The sequence below is a fragment of the Corapipo altera genome, unplaced genomic scaffold, assembly GCF_003945725.1.
Source record: "Corapipo altera isolate COAL_440 unplaced genomic scaffold, ASM394572v1 0, whole genome shotgun sequence".
NCBI lineage: Eukaryota > Metazoa > Chordata > Aves > Passeriformes > Pipridae > Corapipo > Corapipo altera.
Genome location: NW_020884872.1, coordinates 55,088,291 through 55,106,344, shown reverse-complemented (window position 1 = coordinate 55,106,344; position 18,054 = coordinate 55,088,291). Strand labels below are relative to the sequence as shown.

The window sequence follows — 18,054 nt, the reverse complement described above, 5'->3', positions numbered from 1 at the left end:
AGCTGAAAGTTCAGTGGAAGCTTGGTCATATTCATGGTACATAACTACATCCCTGACTTCTCCAAACTAACTGACATACTTATTACTGAACATAAAAAAAATGCCATACCTTTCTGTATGGAGAGGCAACAAAACTCTCTTTAAATACATTTGTTCTTAGTTTTGAGCCATGAAATCAGAAAGAACTCTTTGGTTCTAAGAAAACAGGCAGCAACTAGACACACAAGTGCTTCTATAGCATGAATGGGATACAGATTTCTTGAAAGAGATGAAGAAGTGTGTCCATAAGTATTATTATTTCTTACACTGTAAGAAAAAGGGAAAACATCCGAAATACAAGTGATCAAATTCCTACCCGCTATGAATAAAATTGCTTAAGAGTTGATGACCTCATTTCAAATCAAATCAGCTCAGACTTTGGCTTCAGTTCTTCAGGAAGCAGACTGAATCTTCTCTAAATATTTAGAAAGGTTTGTTTGCTCGAAATCAGCAAAACTCAACAAAGCACCTCTTTTGTAACAGGGTCCCAAAACATGTATTGATTTTTTTCATTCCACAGCTTTTTGTATGATTGCAAATTGTGCGGACTTGGTACTTTGTCTGCTCTTAGCAGTGTTGGTTTCATTATGATAATTTCTCTTATCTGTTTATACTGCAGCAATTTGTTTTCAAGGGCCTGGAAACTACTAGGCTGATCATATTACCATAGAAAAAGACACACCTTGTGGGTCAAGGTTTAAGTGCAAAGAACAATTGCAGCCTGCATGAATTAATTCAAGTCAAGATTTCCACTAATGTTCATCCACCAAGCAGGTTAAGAAGGCTGGCAGAACTTGTCAGGCAGTGCCACAGCAAAACCAGTAATTTTACTTCTGTGTTTCCAACTTAATTTTCTAATGTTGTCCACGATTTTCTCTTGCTCAGAGGTGGTTTTGGCTTGTGAAGTTCAAGCAAAAGCTTTTTAGAATTCCATGCATAGAAAAAGGACCCATATTTTACCCATTTTAACTGCAATATTTCAAATATAACTTGAGAATGAGTAACAGTACAAAAGTAACTATTTTAAAAGGCTAATTTGAGAAGACAGAAAAAACTATTACTTGTGAACTAACATTTGTTATCCACATTTAGAAATAAGAAATAATTAAAGTATTGATTCAATTTTTGTTTTGTAAATTTCTTAGTATTTTTTGTAGCACTTTAAAATTATCTCTTACACTTGTTCGGAAAAAAAATAAGTGATAAGTCTCTGAACTGTGATTTAAATAAATGATAGGACTGATTTTTTTATTATTGTTTTTTTCCCAAAGTACGCTGCCATTCACCCTGTAGCAGGCAAACTAATAGCAGACCCTAAGATGCCCTGACAAACCTGCAATTAAATTTTCCCCTATGCAGATCAGGAATGCAAGCCTATGTCTTAAGTGACCTCCATATATAATAGATATCCTGTAAACTGTCCCCAACTGTAGAGTCCACACCATTTACATTTACTATTAGTTTTAAGAACACTCTCATGCCTGTATTTCTGGCTCTGTGGTCAGTGTTTAATCCCAAGCCAAACTGCTCAGCCTCTGAAATCACCTTCATTTCAAGGAAAAAAAAAAGGCAAAACAGCATCTTGTGTTTGCATTACAAATGCCATGTCTAAAATAACATATTGCCTTTGTTAGGGCAGGTTACATATTAAAGGCAGTTTCTCTTAACAGCTATTTCTATCTTATCCTGGCAGGAACCACCTATATACACAAAGAGAGAAGAAATTCCCAAATCCGTAAGTAAGCTTGAAAGCTGAACTCCTCACCACAGCACCTGCGCTCCTCCAACACAGAGCCTTGAGCAAAGTCCTATCTGCTTTCTTGGTGATACAGGCAAAAGTCTCTCTGTAAAGAGTTTCCACTTTCTACATCATCTGTTTCATTCTTTCACTTCTTTTTTCCCTCCTCTCTCTGTGGACTGGTTGCAGCTACGGAGTAGAAAAAGGCATGAGGGTGTTAGGGCCCTCCCTGTGACCTCACTCTTGCAGAGAGCGTAATCTCTCAGGTGACCCTGTCACGGGGCTCAGGCACAGCCCAGCCAGGGTGGCACAAGGGCCCTTCTCACCTGCCCTCCACTCTCTGCCCTTTTGGACCCTGCCACATGCTGCCAAGACAAGGCACAAGCTCCTTCCATGAGCGAACAAACCTGAGCACTGCTCATGAGCCTCTGATCATACGCCATCACTGTGTGCGGGACTGAAGGGAACAGGAGGGGGAGCAGCAGGGGCCTCCCTAAATACAGTGCTGCCCTTAAATGCATTTTTCTTCCCAATTTGGAGGTGGACGAAGATCTGCCAGCTCTCTGGCTGACCTACTCTGCCACAGCAGGCAAGAAGTGAGGAGGGAAACTCTGATGAGAACAGTACAGGCACATGGAGTAGAGGCTTTGCTGTTTCCAGTTGTCAGAGATCAAGATGTAATGTATCACAGAATCACAGAATAGGCTGAGTTGAAAGAGACCCAAAAGGATCATCAAATCCAACCCTTAGCCTTGCACAGGACTGTTTCCAAGAGTCACACCATGTGCCTGAGAGTATCATCCAAACACTTTTTGAACTCCGTCAGGCTTGGTGCTGTGACCACTTCCTGGGGAGCCTGTTCCATGTGCCCAACAACCCTCTGGGTGAAGAACGTTTTTCTACTATCCAACCTAAACCTCCCTTGACACAACTTCAGACCATTCCCTCGGGTCTGTCACTGGTCACCACAGAGAAGAGATCAGTGCCTGCCCTTCCTCTTCCCCTCACGAGGAAGCTGTGGACTGCAATGAGGTCTCCCCTCAGTCTCCTCCTTTCCAGGCTGAACAGACCAAGTGACCTCAGCCGCTCCTCATACGGCTTCCCCTCCAGGCCCTTCACCATCTTCGTTGTCCTCCTTAGGATGCTCTCTAACAGCTTAATATCTTTCTTATAAAAATTGCACACAATATTCAAGGTGAGGCTGCACCAGTGCAGAGCAGAGTGGGACAATCCCCTCTATCGACCAGCTGGAGATGCTTTGCCTGATGCCCCCTAGGACATGGTTGGCCCTCCTGGCTGCCAGGGCACTGCTGACTCATATTTAACTTGCCACAGACCAGAACCCCCAGGTCCCTTTTCATGGCACTGCTTTCCAGCATCTCATTCCCCAGTCTGTCCATACATCTGGGGTTGCCCCATCCCAGGTGCAGAGTCCAGCACTTTCCCTTATTGAACTTCATGTGGTTGCTGATTGCCCAGCCCTATAATTTGTCGAGGTCTCTCTGCAGGGCCTCCCTGCCTTCAAGGGAGTCAACAGCTCTTCCCAATTTTTTGTCTTCTGCAAACTTTCCTAGTATCCCTTCCAGTCCTGCATCCAAAGTCATTTATGAAAATGTTGAAGAGAACAGGGCATAAGATGGAGCCCTGTGGAACCTCACTAGTGACTGGTTATTAGCTGTATTTCTACAAAAATCCTGTCAATTAGTTGCTCTTCAGGGCTAAGAACTATACAGCACTGCACTTTCCAGGTCTAATATCTTGCACGAACTTACAGTTAATTCTCAGGCAAGAGCCAAAGGCAATCAGGTACCAGTTTTTTTCAGTGGAAAAAACATACTTCCAAGTGACCATGAAAATAAATGGAGTGTGCCTGGATAGAGTCATACTGATTTACTGCAGAGGCTTATAAAAACTAAGAAGAGAAAAAAAAAATTAATATGAAAATCTAGTTGCTGCCATTTTTTTTTCCCTTCTTTTCTGGAATACTTGATAATAATTCCCTATTAAATAAAATAACATGAGCAGCCTACAAAAATTCAGGTAAGAATTCAGGTGGAAATGTCAGACCTAAAGCAACAGTGAGGGACGAAACTATCAACACAGGAAATTGTTACTGCTGCTGCTGTGCAATCTCTTCCATACAAACAGTTGCTTTGAAAACCATCTAAAGGAAATGGCAATGCAGAGTAAACCTCTTTCTGTTTACAACTATTTTTATCTGAAATATGTAACACCTGGATTGAAATACACAGTTAAAATCCTAGTTTAAAATGCAGATGAGTTTTCTCAGATTGTTTCCTGTGGCAAGCATACTGGCTCATCATGACTCAAACTACTGTAAAAACAGTGTTTGTTTATTGCATGAGGAATACCCAGAGGAAACTGGAGACATTTGACTCCCAAAGAAAGAGTTCCTGGGACCCTGCAAATGTGAGAAAAAGTAAACAAAAAAAAGCCTTCTAACTCTAAAATTGAGGTTTTTTCAGCTCTCAGCAATACTCTCATCTCCAGAGTTCACCTCAGTCTGTTCTCTAGGCAAACAATGTTTCTTCCAAGGACATGTTTAGTCAAAAACAGTGCATTCTGCAGCTCACTATAAAGGACAGTAACCATCCTGAGAGTTGCTGAGCAACCTTCTGAGACTTATTTACTGCCCTCAATTCCTGGAAAGCAGAGTTGTTAAGCCATGGAAATTCAGGCTCAGTTCATTTATCATTCCCACCTGGTACCTCTGCTTGCTGAAAGAAAGGGTAGTGTGGCAGGGAACTACTTTTAAGTAGCCCTGGTTTACCATCCAAAAGAGAATCTTTGACTGAATCTACCCCATGGGAAAATCATTGACCTTCCAAGCTTTCCTCATCCTCAGAATAGAAATAGTCAGAGGAGGTGACGAGGCACAGTGTCTGCATGTCTGGACTAGCCAAACAGTCTCCTCCAATAATTTTAACTCCCTTCTGTCCTGCTCTGCAGGCAGTTTCTCGTTCCTTTCTCTTTCTTAAGCAGTGCCAAGGAGCCAGACACGAGCACAGAATGCAAATCCTGCCTTGTCCTGGCTTCATGTGAAACAATTTGGATTTTCATCTGAATAATACTCTCCCTTGCTTCCTGAAACAGGCAGAGAGGCACACACAAACATGCACAAATGCACCTTGAACAACCTTTAAAATTTGATGATGGAAGCACTTCACTCAGTGAAAAAATTCACAGTGAAGTTCTGCAGCTTCCTAAGTAGTTTCATAGCTGATTTAAACAGGTGTTAAGGTATGACTGTGAAAGGGGTGGTCCTTCATGATCCCCTTCATGCAGATAATTAGGTACAGATGGTCCCAGATATATTACTATTTACATAAGGAAGAATGAAAAGCAAGAAGGGTTTGAGTCTGCTATCACAGACAGTCAAAAATGATCACCAGCTCCTTAAGAATCCCAAAATTCCACCGGAAAAAGCTGAGATTTAAAGTGAGCCTGCATGTTATTTTGCAAGCTCAGTGATATTATCAGTAGGGGTCCATAATCTGCCATCTCATTTCTGCCTGTGCTCTAAGTTGCTTGAAAACATGTCCTCCACCCACCCTAAAAATGGCAGACATTTACAGTCCATGGGAGATTAAAACACTCACTCGATCTACAGGATTAGACTCCAACAGTGGAACTGATTTGTTTTCCTACATGGTCCTTGCCAAACTGTAACAATTTGTGTGAAAATTATCTTCTGTTAATCAAAAGCTATGGGTTCAACCTCCTTAAATTGCCTGGTGATGCAAATAAACATGCTTTATAGGCATTCCTGCAAAAATTCTGCATAAATCCAAGCTACTTAATTCTTCATTGCTTCTGCCAAAAAAAAAAAAAAAAGGCCAGCTTTTGCTCACAGATACATGGTGCAAGCACCCGTGCCCTAGAACATGTAACTCAAAATAAAGGATGAGAGTGAAAAAAATTTTTTACTAGAATTGCTTATATTTAGCAACTTTAATATTACAACATATCAGTAAAAAAAACCCCATAGCGTTTTTCCCTAGATATATCAATGCCACAAGGTATTTCCAATGCTTGCGTTTTGCTTTACAAATATTTAGCATAGAACTGGTGTAACTTTATTTCTGCCTTCTGTTACTATGCAAGGAAGAATAAATGTACTGTAACATTTAGCAGCCTATCACAAGATGTATAAAAATTAAAAACTTACTGTGTAAACGAATGACCTAAGATTCCTTCTGCTAAAAACAGTCCCAAGCATTTTGGTAGCTAAGACACCAGCCCCGAACAAGAGACTTGGAGCTACACAGTGAATGTTTCTGAAAGAAAGTAACTGTACAAGAAAATATAAAAGACCACATGACTGTCATATGAATATCCTTAGACAATATTAATCCAGTTTCTTTCTATTATTACTTGCCAGTGGTTTTATCTTACTAGGTTACTCATATGTGGAGTACTCAGCAAGAATGAGAGCTACAAAAATATTCTTTAAAACTGTCTCAAACGCATCGTAGGCTTGGGGAGAACACAAAGTGAGTGGATTCTGCTATTTTTTCTGAATACCACTCACTTCAGAAGGCCTGTTTGCATGGGCTTTCTTTCAGAGTAAGGACCTTAATAAGGAAAGCAATTAAAACAGGACAAAAATGCTTACAGAAGCAACAAAAGATTAAAAGATTGCTACGTCTCTGGGAAGATGAAAACAAAGCTGACTTCATGGCAAGACTAGTTTAATTTCGTTGGCATGTCAGCCTCATGGAATTTTCTACAGACAAGGTTTTGAATAGTGTTCTCACTGCTGGAGTGGGAACACCACAGAGAGCTCAGCACTGCTCTTGCTGAAGTTATTGTCAATACCCTAAATGCATGCATACAGTATCGCCTGCCACACAGGCATTAAGGTGGGGAAGTCACTAAGTGGTGATGGCTCAATTAGTCTGTGTTGGACATTTGCACACTAAAGGTAAGCCTTGCACTCCATAAGTCTGTCAGCAACCTCAGAAGCTGAATGTGATTAATGAAAAGTTAACAAAATAACTGTTAAAAACAATAAGTCTGTTTTTAATTACCGCTAGAGGGGCTAAGAAAAAAATAAACTATGATGATTAAGAGACTGGAGCATCTCTTCTGTAATGAAAGGCTGAGGGAGCTGGGACTGTTCAGCCTGAAGAAGAGAAGTCTAAGAGGGATCTCATCAATGTGTATAAATACATGAAGGATGGAGCCAAGATCTATCAGTGGTGCCCAGTAACATGACCAAAGGCGATGGACACAAACCAAAACACATGAGGTTCCCTCTGAACATCAGGAAACACTTTTTCACTATGAGGGTGACCAAGCACAGGTTACCCAGAGAGATTATGCAGTGTCCTTTCTTGCAGGTTTTCAAAACTGGACTCAGTCCTGGGCAACAGCTCTAGATGACTCAATTCGGGCAGGGGGGCTGGAGAATGGTGTCCAGAGACACTGTCCAGAGAATCATAGAAAGGTTTGGGTTGGAAGGGACATTAAAGATCATTTAGTTCCAACCCCTCTGACTGGTCAAGGCTGCCTCCCATTGGATCAGGTTGCTCAGGGCCCTATTAAACCTGGCCTTGAACACTTCCAGGGGTGAGGAATACAGAACTTGTCTGGGCAGCCTGTTCCAGTACCTCACCATCCTCACAGGAATGAATTTCTTCCTAACATCTAATAAAAATCTCTCCTCTTTTAAACTGTTGCCCCTCGTCCTATCACTATCTGTCCATGAAAAAAGTCAGTCTCCCTCTTTTTTGTAAGCCCTCTTTAAGTATTGGAAGGCTGCAATTGGGTCTCCCTGGGCCCTTCTCTTGTCCAGACTGAACGACCCCAACACCCTCAGCCTGTCTTCATACAAGAGATGTTCCAGCCCTCTGATCATCTTAGTGGCCCTTCTCTGGACCTGCTCCAACAAGTCTACATCTTTCCTGTGCTGAGGACCCCAGAGTTGGGTACAGCACTCTAGGTGGGGTCTCAGAGCAGAGTAGAGGGACAGAATCACCTCCCTCGACTTGCTGGTCACACTGTTTTTGATGCAGCCCAGGATGCAATTAGCCTTCTGGGCTGCAAGTGCTCATTGCTGGGCCATGCCCAGCTTTTCATGCATGAGAACCCTCAAGAATCTGCAGGGCTGCTCTCAATGAGTTCTCCCAATCTGTACTCATGTTTGGGATTGCATCGACCCAGGTGCAGCACCTTAGACTTTGAGCCATTGACCACAACTCTCTGGCTGCATCCATCCATCCATCCATCCAATCAATTTCACCCAAGCTCAACCATTCTGTGATTCTATGAACTGTAAATTATTAGAACTGAGAAAACTATTTGATACTCTCACCATCATGCAGATTTCTCCCTATAACAAGGAAGTAAAACTCAAGAGCCAAATATGTAGGTGCTCCCTCATTAATTAGTCTTCTTGCTTCCTGGAACTCTTCAGCATTATTACTTAAGTCTCATCTTAATTAAACCATGGCTAACCTGTGGTCCTTCGGCTTCATAAAGACATTCAGTTTAAGATTCATACCTTCCAAGGGAGTGACCATGAGCTCCTTTTGAAGTCCGTGAGGAGAAACACAAATTTCATCATCTAAAATAGACTGGACTTCTTGTTCCCTGGAAGAACTTGCCTCTTCTCTGACTGAACACAGGCAATAATCTTCAAACGTTGACATTACAAGAGAGGTGTCTTGAGTTGAAAGACGTGAACCCAGCAGAAATCTCTTCTGTTAACATACTACAGGCTTTTCAAGGACTGCTCTGTCAGGGAAGAGGAAAAAAAATAAGAGAGAGTAAACAATGCCTGTAGCACCCTCCTTCTGAGAGATGTTGGTTCAGAAATGAAATGTATGGCCATGCTCACTGGACCTCCCAATAGAACTCTTCCAATTTACCTGCTTACATAAATGTAGAGATGCTCTGGTAAAACCTACAGTCAGTGGTATTTAGGACAGTCGAAATATTTAAATAAAACCACCAGTAAAATAGCCAATAAAACTTTGAGGGTTTGACATGTTTCCAGTTTCACTCCCACATGGATTGTCCTTCTAAGTGGAAAACTCAATCCAGGCAGGTCAGAACCAAATAACCATTACCTTAGCTGGACTCTTCTCACTCCCACTACAGCAGAGACTGTGTCTCTCTGCTTTAGGCTGTAGCAATGGCCACATAAACTAATGATTCAATACTTTCCAACCAACATTCTTCTGATTAGGGAGACACAGGATAACCTTTACAAAAATCCCTAACACCTTTAAGACCTCAAAATGCACAGGTGGCTAAGATATGAAATCGATCATGCTGACCTCAAAGAGGCTGAAAGATCACAGGTTCTGGAAAAGTCTTGTTCAAAGAAACAGAGTTTAAAATTCCCCTAAATTTTGGACAGCCTCAACTCTGCAAGAGACTGGAGAATGAGTTATCTGGATCAAATTTGCCACATTTTATGATTTTAAAATGGAGAACGTGGTGGGGGAAAAAAGCATTCAGCAATGTGATAGGAGATCGGAAATATTTGGGATGGTTCTGCCTAAGCCCCTCCTGACCTACATAGTCTGGTAGTTTCACTCAACACTTCCCAGCATCCGGGAGCAGGATGAGTTCCTTACATCATTCCAAGGAAGCTTTTTTTAGAAATACGTAGTCTTGATGTAGACTAACGCATCATTAGTAGCATTTTAAAAAACTGCCCTGTTCAGTCTTATCACTGCACTAATCCTCTGGTCTGTGCATATATTCCCCAATCATGACAAAGTAGGACACAAAGCATATTAGACAGAGACAACCTGGACATCTTCCAGTGGAAACTCTCCGCAGTGAGTGCGTTCATGGAATCCCTTTAGAGACAGCGCCAGGCACAGGGTGTGCTGGACATCCTGCCCTCAGCCTCACAGTGATAACTTGCACAAAGTCGCAAAGAGGTCCCTCGCTGTAAAGAGGGATTCACTAACAATCAGGAGGTTAAGGCTGGGCTGGAAGCCAGGACATGGAGCACCACCCTCTCCTGGCCAAAGAAAGGGCCAGCATTTACATTTCCAAAGGCAAAACCTGGATGTGATGGATTGGAAAAAAAAAAACACCTGTCCCTGGGGGGAGCCTCTGCCTCCTCACCATCCTCTCTCTTCCATCCTCCCCGCAGGATTGAAGGACGTCACTGTATTTGCACTGAGAGGCACGTGTTATGTCTGACTAAGCTACGTCAGTGCCGTGCTGCTTTCCACTCTCTTCGTGGCATTCCCGGGGAAGATGGTTAATGTAGTAGCACAGCGCTCCCAAGAACCTACTGCACCTCACTTCTCTCACGGGGGTACGGAGCTCTGCACTTGGTGTGGGGAGGACAGGGTGGACAAGGAGAAGGAGGGGCAGGAAAAGGAAGAGGAGGTTGAGAAGTAGGAGGTAGAAGAGTAGGAGTCGGAGGAAAAGGGGGCGGAGGCAGCGACGGCGCCGTTCCCGCCCCTCCGGGGGCGGTGCTATCCGGGAGCCAGGCTGGTCCCTCCCTTCGCGGCCGGGAGCCGCCCTTTCCGTCGGGAAGGGGATGCGGCGTTGTCCAAGATGGTGGCGGGAGGGTTGTGCCTGTGTGGGCTCATCAGGTACCGGGGTGCGGGGGCGGCGCGTCCTGGCAGCGGAGAGGGAGGGGAGGAGGCAGCCCCTTCCCGGCCGCGCTCCCACATCCCCCTGAGCCCGCCCGGGCAGAGCGAGGTGGGATGGTTTCTGCCCGGCTCCTCGCCGTGCCGCCGGCCCCGGATGGGTTAATGTGCTTTTCCGCTGCTCCCTGCCGAAAATGGAAGTGTTTCCTGACGTGTCAGTCGTGACGCGTGGGTGGTTGGCGCCGAGTAAACGCTATTTATCATAAGGCGTAGCCCAGCAGGAGGAACCAGGCGCTCTCCCTGTGAGCCCCAGTGGGCCAGGAAGACACTCCTGTGAGAAACATCCCGTCAGTGATTTAGGAGAGCTGAGAGGGCGGCGGCGGAGAGCGAAGGGAATACCCCTGTCAGCGTCTCGGAGGCCACGGGAGACGGGTCACTACTCAGAGAAACTGCACGGCGCTTCTCTGGAGAGCTGGCATAGCTCTTCATATCTCAGGGGAGTGGGAAATGGCTGGCCCCAGTAAATTGGCACCAAAGCGGTTGGTGCAATAAGTTTGGTGCCTGCAATAAGGCAGGCCAAACAGGAACTTGGACTGAATAAAATTCTTACAGTAAATCTATTTAGAAATCACTCTGCCAGTTTTGTATTGCCCGATTGCTGAGGGCATGCAGCTTTTAGTGTGTAGAGCACATGGAGATAGATGCAGGTATATGGCATGAGTAAACAATAATAAATGATTGCAAGGTAACAGGAGGGGGAAAAAGTGATCTTTATCTAAACAATGTAGAGTAGTGGTTTTATTTCTGTAATTGTTGAAATGATACTGATGATTTCTGACATTAGAAGAACTCAAGAAATTGTTGAACTCCTGTAGCTTTCCCTTTAAGCCCTTCTTGCTCAAGTTCATACATAATATTTCTTTAAAGCAGTTATGTATTTTAAAATTTCCGGCTTGTTTCAGATTGCTGTGCTCATTGTTAATTCCTGCATTATTTCTAAGTGGAATTTTGTGCATCTGCTTGGTGGTACTGCTGTGGGTAATACGGTTCTGGATACAACAAAGGAAAAAGCAGTTAAGCTCAGCAGGAAGAGATGGGAAGCGGCCATTGCTGGTGGCCTTTTTTCACCCATATTGCAATGCAGGAGGTGGAGGGGAGAGAGTCTTGTGGTGTGCTATAAGAACGCTCCAGAAAAAGTAAGCATATATGTTTATCAAACATCGTATTTCATTCTTAGCTTCTGATGGTGTTACTTATGCATTTTACTTAAGTAGGTATTATTAATCTACCAGTCCTGTGTTTTATTTTACATCTGAGTTCCATGTGGCTGCACCATTCCACTTCATCACTTTACCCAGATTTTGATCTTTTCTCCTGTGGCATCTCTCACTTTTTTCTGTATATCCTTGAGAGAACCCCCCCACCTCTGGTATGGAACTTTGTATAGCCATAACTCATCAGTAGATAACTGATAATCTTGATACTTGCCTCTTGGTGCAGAAGACAAAAAAAGTTAAAATCTGAAATGGATTTGACATTGGCACATCCCCTGATTTGCACAGTTGTGTGTATTTTGCTCATGCTATGCAATAAACAGACATCTAGGGCAGTGTGTTCTTAAGTCTGTAGATAATGCTGAGCTCCTTTTACTCCAAAATAATATTCCCCAAGTCCTCAGTCATATGCTTTTCTGCAAATCAGGAAAAAACTGTGGAAGTATTAGGAAAAGTTTAATTTAATTGAAGTCATTTCATAGCTATGTCAGACATTTGTTCTCACATTCTTCTTGAGTAATTTTGAATAGATAATAGTTTATTGTTAAAAAATTTGAAGAGAAGAATGTATGAAATTCTTTTTCTCTATTCTTACAGGTACAGAAATGTAACGTGTGTTGTTTACACTGGTGACAGAGATGCCACTGGAGAAGAAATAGTAGAAGGTGCTTTCAGAAGATTCAACATCAAATTAATTCATCCTGTGAAGTTTGTATTCCTAGAAAAACGCTACCTTGTGGAAGCTTCTCTTTATCCTCACTTCACTTTGTTGGGACAAAGTTTAGGATCAGTGTTCCTTGGCTGGGAAGCTCTTCTAAAATGTGTTCCTGATATTTATATTGACTCAATGGGTTATGCTTTCACACTTCCCCTCTTTAAATATTTAGGAGGTTGTCGCGTTGGATGCTATGTCCATTATCCCACTATCAGCACCGATATGCTTTCTGTCGTTAGGGATCGGGATACCAGGTTTAACAACACAGCTTTCATTACAAACAGCCCTTTCTTCAGCAAATTTAAGCTTGTCTACTACTACTTCTTTGCTTTCATGTATGGGTTGGTTGGTTCCTGCAGTGATGTGATAATGGTTAATTCTTCTTGGACGCTAAATCACATCCTTTCCCTCTGGAGAGCTGGGGCTTGCACTAGTGTTGTGTATCCACCATGCGATGTCCAGACTTTCCTGGATATTCCACTGGAAGTGGAGAAGAGCACCAGTGAATATTCCATTGTTTCTGTCAGCCAGTTCAGGCCTGAAAAAGATCATCCTTTGCAAATCAGAGCCTTTGCTAAATTGCTGAAAGAGAAGCGAGTGGGGCAGCAGCCATCGTTGAAGCTGATCTTAATTGGAGGCTGTCGTAACCAGCAAGATGAAGAGCGTGTAAATAACCTGAAACGTCTTTGCGAAGAGCTGGGAGTTGGTAACGATGTGATGTTCAGGATAAACATTCCCTTTGAGGAGCTTAAGAGACACCTGGCAGAGGCCACCATCGGCCTGCATACAATGTGGAATGAGCACTTCGGGATCGGTCAGTACCTTTCCTCAGTTCAGCCATTTGTCCCTTGGTGTGCAGGCACAGAGGTCTGCGTGCCGAGCAGCTGTTCAGCTCCCATTCCCCTTGGAACCAATGTAGCTGCAGTAAAGCCTACAGGACCAATGCAGATGTCTAACCACTAGGTGCTACTGTAGTGCAAGCTGAAGTGCTGTAGTCGTAGACTGTTAATCCTGGGCATCCCCTGGTCACCTAAACAGACAGCTAGTCCCATCTATGCTGCCCAGGATGTCCTGCTGACCTCCAGCTATCACCCTGCAAGGTCATGGGTCACCTTATGGTCCTTTTGTTAGGTTTGCCAGCCTTACACAGAGGCTTTCCAGAGCCCCAAAAGGCAGCAGGTACTTCTGATTAAGCACCTTAGATTGTGCTCCACAGACTGCAGGAGGAGCTTAGACACAGTTTGTGTGTAGATGTCCATGTGTAGAGATTTTGGTTGTATTTCACCTGCCTCAAATGCTGTTTGAAATGTCCAGTGTATGCCATGGGGCTCAAGCTGCTGTTTCAAAGGTGTGAGTCTCCCACAGATCTTGTCTGTTATAAATAAGCCCCGTGTAGATGCCACCAGGTACCCTGGGCCATCTCATTGCACTATGCACCTGTGCTGATGCAAATAAACCAAGTCCTTAAATCAATCAGTGTAGCATGGAGCAAAATTCCAAAGAGGAGCTGAGTCCTGGTTTGCAGTGTGCTCTCATACAGAATTAAGGTATGGGGCTCAGTTTATTTGGATTAGTTGAGTCCTGACCTTGAGAGATTGCCCATCTGTCATAAATCTACAAGAGGGTTAGTTAGCAGCCAAGCAGATGGATGCCATACTTGGCTATAATGTGACTAAACTGCAGGCAGTGTCTTCAGACTATCAGAGTACAATTTAAGTATCAGGAGGAGTAGTTTGTGCTGTGGTCTGTTCTGGAACCATGGAGGAGAATTAAGTTGTTATATACATTGTATGCTCTTACTATGCCACTGCTTTTAGCTGAGAAAAGCTTACTGATTCCCTTTTCATTAGAATGTCTTGCATCAAAAATACAGATGTAGCAATAACAATTTTTACTAGTGTTTTACTGACTTGTCAAAAGCTGTAAAGCTTTGTTAATCTGCAAAATACTGAACTTCTGAATATTATCTGATTGAAATGAGTTTCACTGTTGTTTTAACTTTCCAGTGTTTTATAGAGAGCCAAAGTACACGATGTGCACATTCATATAATCATATTTTGTATCTTTTACAGGAGTAGTTGAATGTATGGCAGCTGGCACAGTTATCCTGGCTCACAATTCTGGAGGCCCGAAATTAGATATTGTGGTACCCTATGAAGGACATGTTACAGGCTTCCTAGCAGAAAATGAGGACAATTATGCTGAAACGATGGCTTATATCCTCTCTTTGTCTCCTGAAAAAAGATTAGAGATCAGAGAAAATGCTCGTCGCTCTGTGCACAGATTTTCAAACCAGCATTTTGAAGACACATTCCTGTTATCCGTGGAACCATTATTTAAATAAATGTATATAAACAAAAATTTATATGAGTAAAATTAACTTTTTGTATTTGACTGTGTGGCACCTGTAAATATATCTAATCTATGATCCCTTGGTCCCATTCAATAAAGAGGTTTTTTTCTTGATGCCAGGCTATCTACTGTATGTAACAGATGTTTTTTCTACTGGGAAAGAAATGCTTCTGCATTGACTTCATGACAGCGTGGTGCACTTCAAAACCCTCTGGATTCACAAATCATGATACTGCTTTAGTAACAGAACTACATCAGGAAGCTCTTTAATTTATTGAATACTTTCAGTCTTCACCCATTTTATGGCTCTCTTCCCATAGTCACACTTTTTTGAAGCCAACACTTTTGTTTTATACCCTTTCTACTCAGTAAATTTTTTTCCCAGAATCTACAGCACATTTTCAATTTGATCTCCCCTGTTGTGTGGCAAAATTCTGTTACATAGGATTTTAATTGTAGTTCTAAAGATCTCTACCTACAGTGATTCCTTTAGGATAAACATGTGGTAGTGTGCTTTTTATAAGTGTAATAACTGCACTTTTCTGTGATCCTTATATTAGGTATTTCCTCATGTCCTTTCATGTATAACAACCTAATAGTATTTTTCCAACCCTTCTCCGTTGAAAGGTTTTCTGTTCCTAGGGAATAGAAAGGTCTAGATTAGAGGGCATAATTAAATGCTATGCAAACATGAATGTTAAAGCTCTAAGTGACTGCTTATTATAAAACTGAGAACAGTACAAACTATATGTTCAACAATTTGACACTTGCGTTTGTATGAAAATGGAAAAAACACGTAGCCCTTTTTTTAGCCATCAAAGCAATATTTTATATTTTAGCAAGCTAAGAGAAGTGCAAAACTTTAACTTAGCAGATGTCTGCTGTATATACAGTACAGCAGAGCAGAGATAGTCTAGGAGGTTCCAGGGCTGTGTGGAAGATAACTTCTTGACAGCTGGTCAGTGAGCCAACCAGGGGCGGTACCTCACTAGACCTGCTGTTTGTGAACAGAGAAGGACTGGTGGGTGATGTGATAATTGGGGACCATTTTGGGCACATTGATCATGAAGTGATAAAGTTTTGAATTCTCAGATAAGGAACAGGGTCAGCAGAACTGCCCCCTTGGGCTTCTGGAGGGCAGACCTTGGCCTCTTCAGGACCCTGGTTGACGCAGTCAGGGCAGTAGTCCTGAAGGGCAAAAGAGTCCAGGAAGGCTGGACATTCTTCGAGAAGGAAATACTAAAGGTGTAGGAGCAGGCTGTCCCTATGTGCCAAAAGATGAGCTGGCAGGGAAGAAGACCAGCCTGTCTGGAACTCAGGAAAAAAAAGGAGAGTTTATGACCTTTGGAAGAAGGGGCAAGCAACTCCGGCGGACTACAAGGATGTCATGAGGTTATGCAGAGAGAAAATTAAACAGGTCAACACCCAGCTAGAACTTAATTTGGCCACTGCTGTAAAAGACAATTGAAATGCTTCTTTAAATACATCAGCAAGAAAAGGAAAGCTAAGGGGAATCTCTCTCCTTTATTGGATGTGGAGGGAAGCATAGGGGCAAAGGATGAGTAAAAGACTGAAGCACTTAATATGTTCTTTGCATCTGTCTGTAAGTATAAAACCAGTTGTTCTCTGGGTATCCAGCCTCCAGAGCTGGAAGACAGGGACGGGAAGCAGAATGAAGTTCCCATAATCCAAGGAGAAATGCTCAGCGACCTTCTACACCACTTACACATGCACGAGTCTATGGGGATAGATGGAATTTACCCAGGGGTACTGAGGGAGCTGATGAAAGCTCTCACCAAGCCACTTTCCATTGTTCACTGGCAGTCCCGGCTAACCAGGGAGGTCCCACTTGACAGGAGGTTGGCAAATGTGACACCCATCTACAAGAAGGGCTGGAAGGAGGATCCAGGGAACTACAGGCCTGACAGCCTGATCTTGGTACTGGGGAAGGTCATGGATCAGGCCATCCTGAGTATCATCACATGTCATGTACAGGACAACCGGGGGATCAAGCCCAGCCAGCATGGGTTTGTGAAAGGTAGGTCTTGCTTGACCAACCTGATCTTCTTCTACAAGAAAGTGATCCAATTAGTGGATGAGGGAAAGACTGTAGATTTTGTCTACCTGGGCTTTAGTAAAGTATTTTGTACCATTTCCCCAGTATTCTCTTGGAGAAGCTGGCAGCCCAGGGCTTGGAAGGGCTGGGTAAAAACCTGTCTGAGTGGCTGGGCCCAGAGAGTGGTGGTGAACAGAGTTAAATCCAGCTGGTGTCTGCTCACCACTGGTGTCCCCAGAGGTCAGTACTGGGGCCAGTCCCATTTAATATCTTTACTGATGATTTGGATGAGGGGATCGAGTGCACCTTCCATCAGTTTGCAGAGGACACTGAGTTGAGTGGGAGTGTTGATCTGCTGGAGGGCAGGAGGGCTCTGCAGAGGGATCTGGACAGGCCAGATTGATGGGCTGAGGCCAACTGTTCAACAAGGCAAAGTGCTGGGTCTGGCACTTGGGTCACAACAACCCTGTGCAGGGCTACAGGCTGAGGGAAGAGCGGCTGAAAAGTGGCCCAGCAGAAAAGCACCTTGGGGTGCTGGTTGACAAACACTTGAACATGAGTCAGCAGTGGTGCCATGGTCTAGTTGAAAGGGTGGTGTGGGATCATGAGTGAGACAGAGGTCTTTTCTAACTTGGTTCATTCTGTGATTCTGTGTACCCAGGTGGCCAAGAAAGCCAACGGCATCCCGGCTTGTATCAGAAATAGTGTGGCCAGCAGGACCAGAGCAGTGATTGTCCTGTACTTGTCACCTGTGAGGCCACACCTCGAATTCTATGTCCAGTTCTGGGCCTTCCACTTCAAGAAAGGTGCTGAGCATGTCTAGAGTAGGGCAATGGAGTTGCTGAAGGGTCTGGAGCACAAGTCTTATGAGGAGCAGCTGAGAGATCTGGGGCTGTTTATCCTTGAGAAAAGGCAGCCCAGGGGTACCTTATTACACTCTACAACTACCTGTAGCAAGGTGGGCATTGGCCTCTTCTCCCAAGTAACAAGAGATAGGACAAGAGGAAACGACCCCTACTTGTACCAGTGGAGGTTTTGATTGGATGCTAGGAAAAATTTCAACACAGAAAGGGTTGTCAAGCATTGGAACAGACTGCCCTGGGAAGTAATGGAATCACCATGCCTGGAGGTATTTAAAAGATGTGTGTATGTGGCACTTAGGGATATAGTTTAGTGGTGGACTTGGCAGTGCCCAGTTAACAGTTGAACTATCAAACTTTAGAATGTAGTTTTTCCTCTATTTAAGATTCACCTGGATTATATGAAACTTCTAATATGAAAAAATATGGTTGGAA

The 18,054-nt window shown here is 43.4% G+C and overlaps 1 protein-coding gene across 2 annotated transcripts; it reads left to right on the top strand.

The window, feature by feature from the left end:
- The first annotated feature begins 10,214 nt into the window (after nucleotides 1-10,214).
- Nucleotides 10,215-14,827, top strand: ALG11 (ALG11, alpha-1,2-mannosyltransferase). Of its 2 annotated transcripts, none has more exons than XM_027648046.1 (4): nucleotides 10,215-10,365; nucleotides 11,364-11,558; nucleotides 12,234-13,165; nucleotides 14,424-14,827. In XM_027648046.1, exons 1-4 carry the CDS (start codon nucleotides 10,328-10,330, stop codon nucleotides 14,693-14,695), a joined length of 1,437 nt encoding a protein of 478 aa, XP_027503847.1. In that variant the 5' UTR covers nucleotides 10,215-10,327; the 3' UTR covers nucleotides 14,696-14,827. The 2 variants fall into 2 exon arrangements, with proteins under 2 accessions (XP_027503847.1, XP_027503839.1); XM_027648038.1 differs by having other exon boundaries at nucleotides 10,237-10,365; nucleotides 11,325-11,558.
- The last annotated feature ends 3,227 nt before the right edge of the window (nucleotides 14,828-18,054 follow it).